The following is a 1,413-nucleotide window of genomic DNA, read 5'->3' on the forward strand; positions in this document are numbered from 1 at the left end:
GTGGGAGGAAACCGGAGCACTCGGAGGGAACCCACGCAGACACGGGGAGAACGTGCAAACTCCACACAGTCAGTCGCCTGAGGCAGGAATTGAACCCGGGTCTCTGGCGCTGTGAGGCAGCAGTGCTAACCACTGTGCCACCGTGCCGCCAACAAGAGGCATTTGGATGGGTATATGAATAGGAAGGGTTTGGAGGGATATGGGCCGGGTGCTGGCAGGTGGGACTAGATTGGGTTGGGATATCTGGTCAGCATGGACGGGTTGGACCAAAGGGTCTGTTTTTGTGCTGTACATCTCTATGACTCTATGCTGCCAGACCTGCTGAGCTTTTCCAGCAATTTCTGTTTTATCCCTAAATTTCTGCAAAATGCCCCACCTCAGGCAACATCCTCAGGGTCTGTTTTTGTGCTGTACATCTCTATGACTCTATGCTGCCAGACCTGCTGAGCTTTTCCAGCAATTTCTGTTTTATCCCTAAATTTCTGCAAAATGCCCCACCTCAGGCAACATCCTCTTCTGCAGTCTCTCCAGTATAACCTCATCCTTCCTATGGTGCAGTTACCTGAAACGTAGACCCTTCGTGGTCCCAATGGGTTCAGAGAGGGATCTCCAGAAGACATTTCAAGTTGGATCCACACAGACCACTTCACCTGCCTCACCCAAGATGGCGTCCGGCTGGTGACGCCGTCCTTCAGACTCGCCCCACTCTGCCTCACCCAAGATGGCTCCCGGCCGGTTCCTCTCTCCTTAACTTTCTACCTACCCCCCCCATACAACCCGCTAGACGTCAGTTCCGGCGGGCTGCCCCGCTTCCGGCGGCCGTGCAGCGGTGCACGCGCCACTCTGTCCGGCCGCCACTTCCGGTTCGCGATGGCGCAGCTCGGCCTGGTCCGCTTGAAGACACCGAGTAAAGAGCCGCGGGAGAGGGAGCCCGGTCCCGGCACCGGTCCCAGTATCAGCCCTGGGCCCGCCGCCAAGCGCCGCAAAACACAGCACCACGGCCTGAGCCTCCGGCCTCCCGCCAGCTCAGCCTCGGGGCTCCGTTACCCGGCCTCCCCTGCTGGCCTCTACTCTGTGCGGCCTCCTCCCGCTCCCGCAGCTGCCTCCGGCGTGGCTGTCCCCGGGCCCGCCGCCTGCCCCGTCACCTCGCCCTCCTCCTCCTCCGCCGCCGCCGCCGCCGCTGCTGCCACGGGCCTCCCCGCTCCCGCCCTCCCCAAGACCAAGGGCCCGAAGGAGAAGCACCCGCGACGGGACAAGGAGAAGAAGCACCGGCCGCGGAAGGAGAACAGCGACTGCCGGCCGCCGCCTACCCCGCCCCCACCGGCCAAAGGTAACGGAGAAAGGGGGGGGGTGTGGGGGTAGAGTGCAGGGTCAGGGCCGGGGGGAGAGACAGGGTCAGGTCATGAGGTGGGT

General features: G+C 62.2%; 1 protein-coding gene across 1 annotated transcript in view; it reads left to right on the top strand.

Annotated features, from left to right (window-relative positions):
• Positions 1-599: 599 nt before the first annotated feature.
• Positions 600-1,413, top strand: part of LOC122563026 (lysine-specific demethylase 9-like) — a 66,011-nt gene continuing 65,197 nt past the window's right edge. Inside the window, exon 1 of the mRNA XM_043716339.1 lies at positions 600-1,330. Coding sequence (XP_043572274.1) covers positions 871-1,330 — 460 coding nt within the window. The 5' untranslated portion in view covers positions 600-870. The remainder of the gene's footprint in view (positions 1,331-1,413) is intronic.

Source organism: Chiloscyllium plagiosum, chromosome 26, assembly GCF_004010195.1.
Source record: "Chiloscyllium plagiosum isolate BGI_BamShark_2017 chromosome 26, ASM401019v2, whole genome shotgun sequence".
NCBI lineage: Eukaryota > Metazoa > Chordata > Chondrichthyes > Orectolobiformes > Hemiscylliidae > Chiloscyllium > Chiloscyllium plagiosum.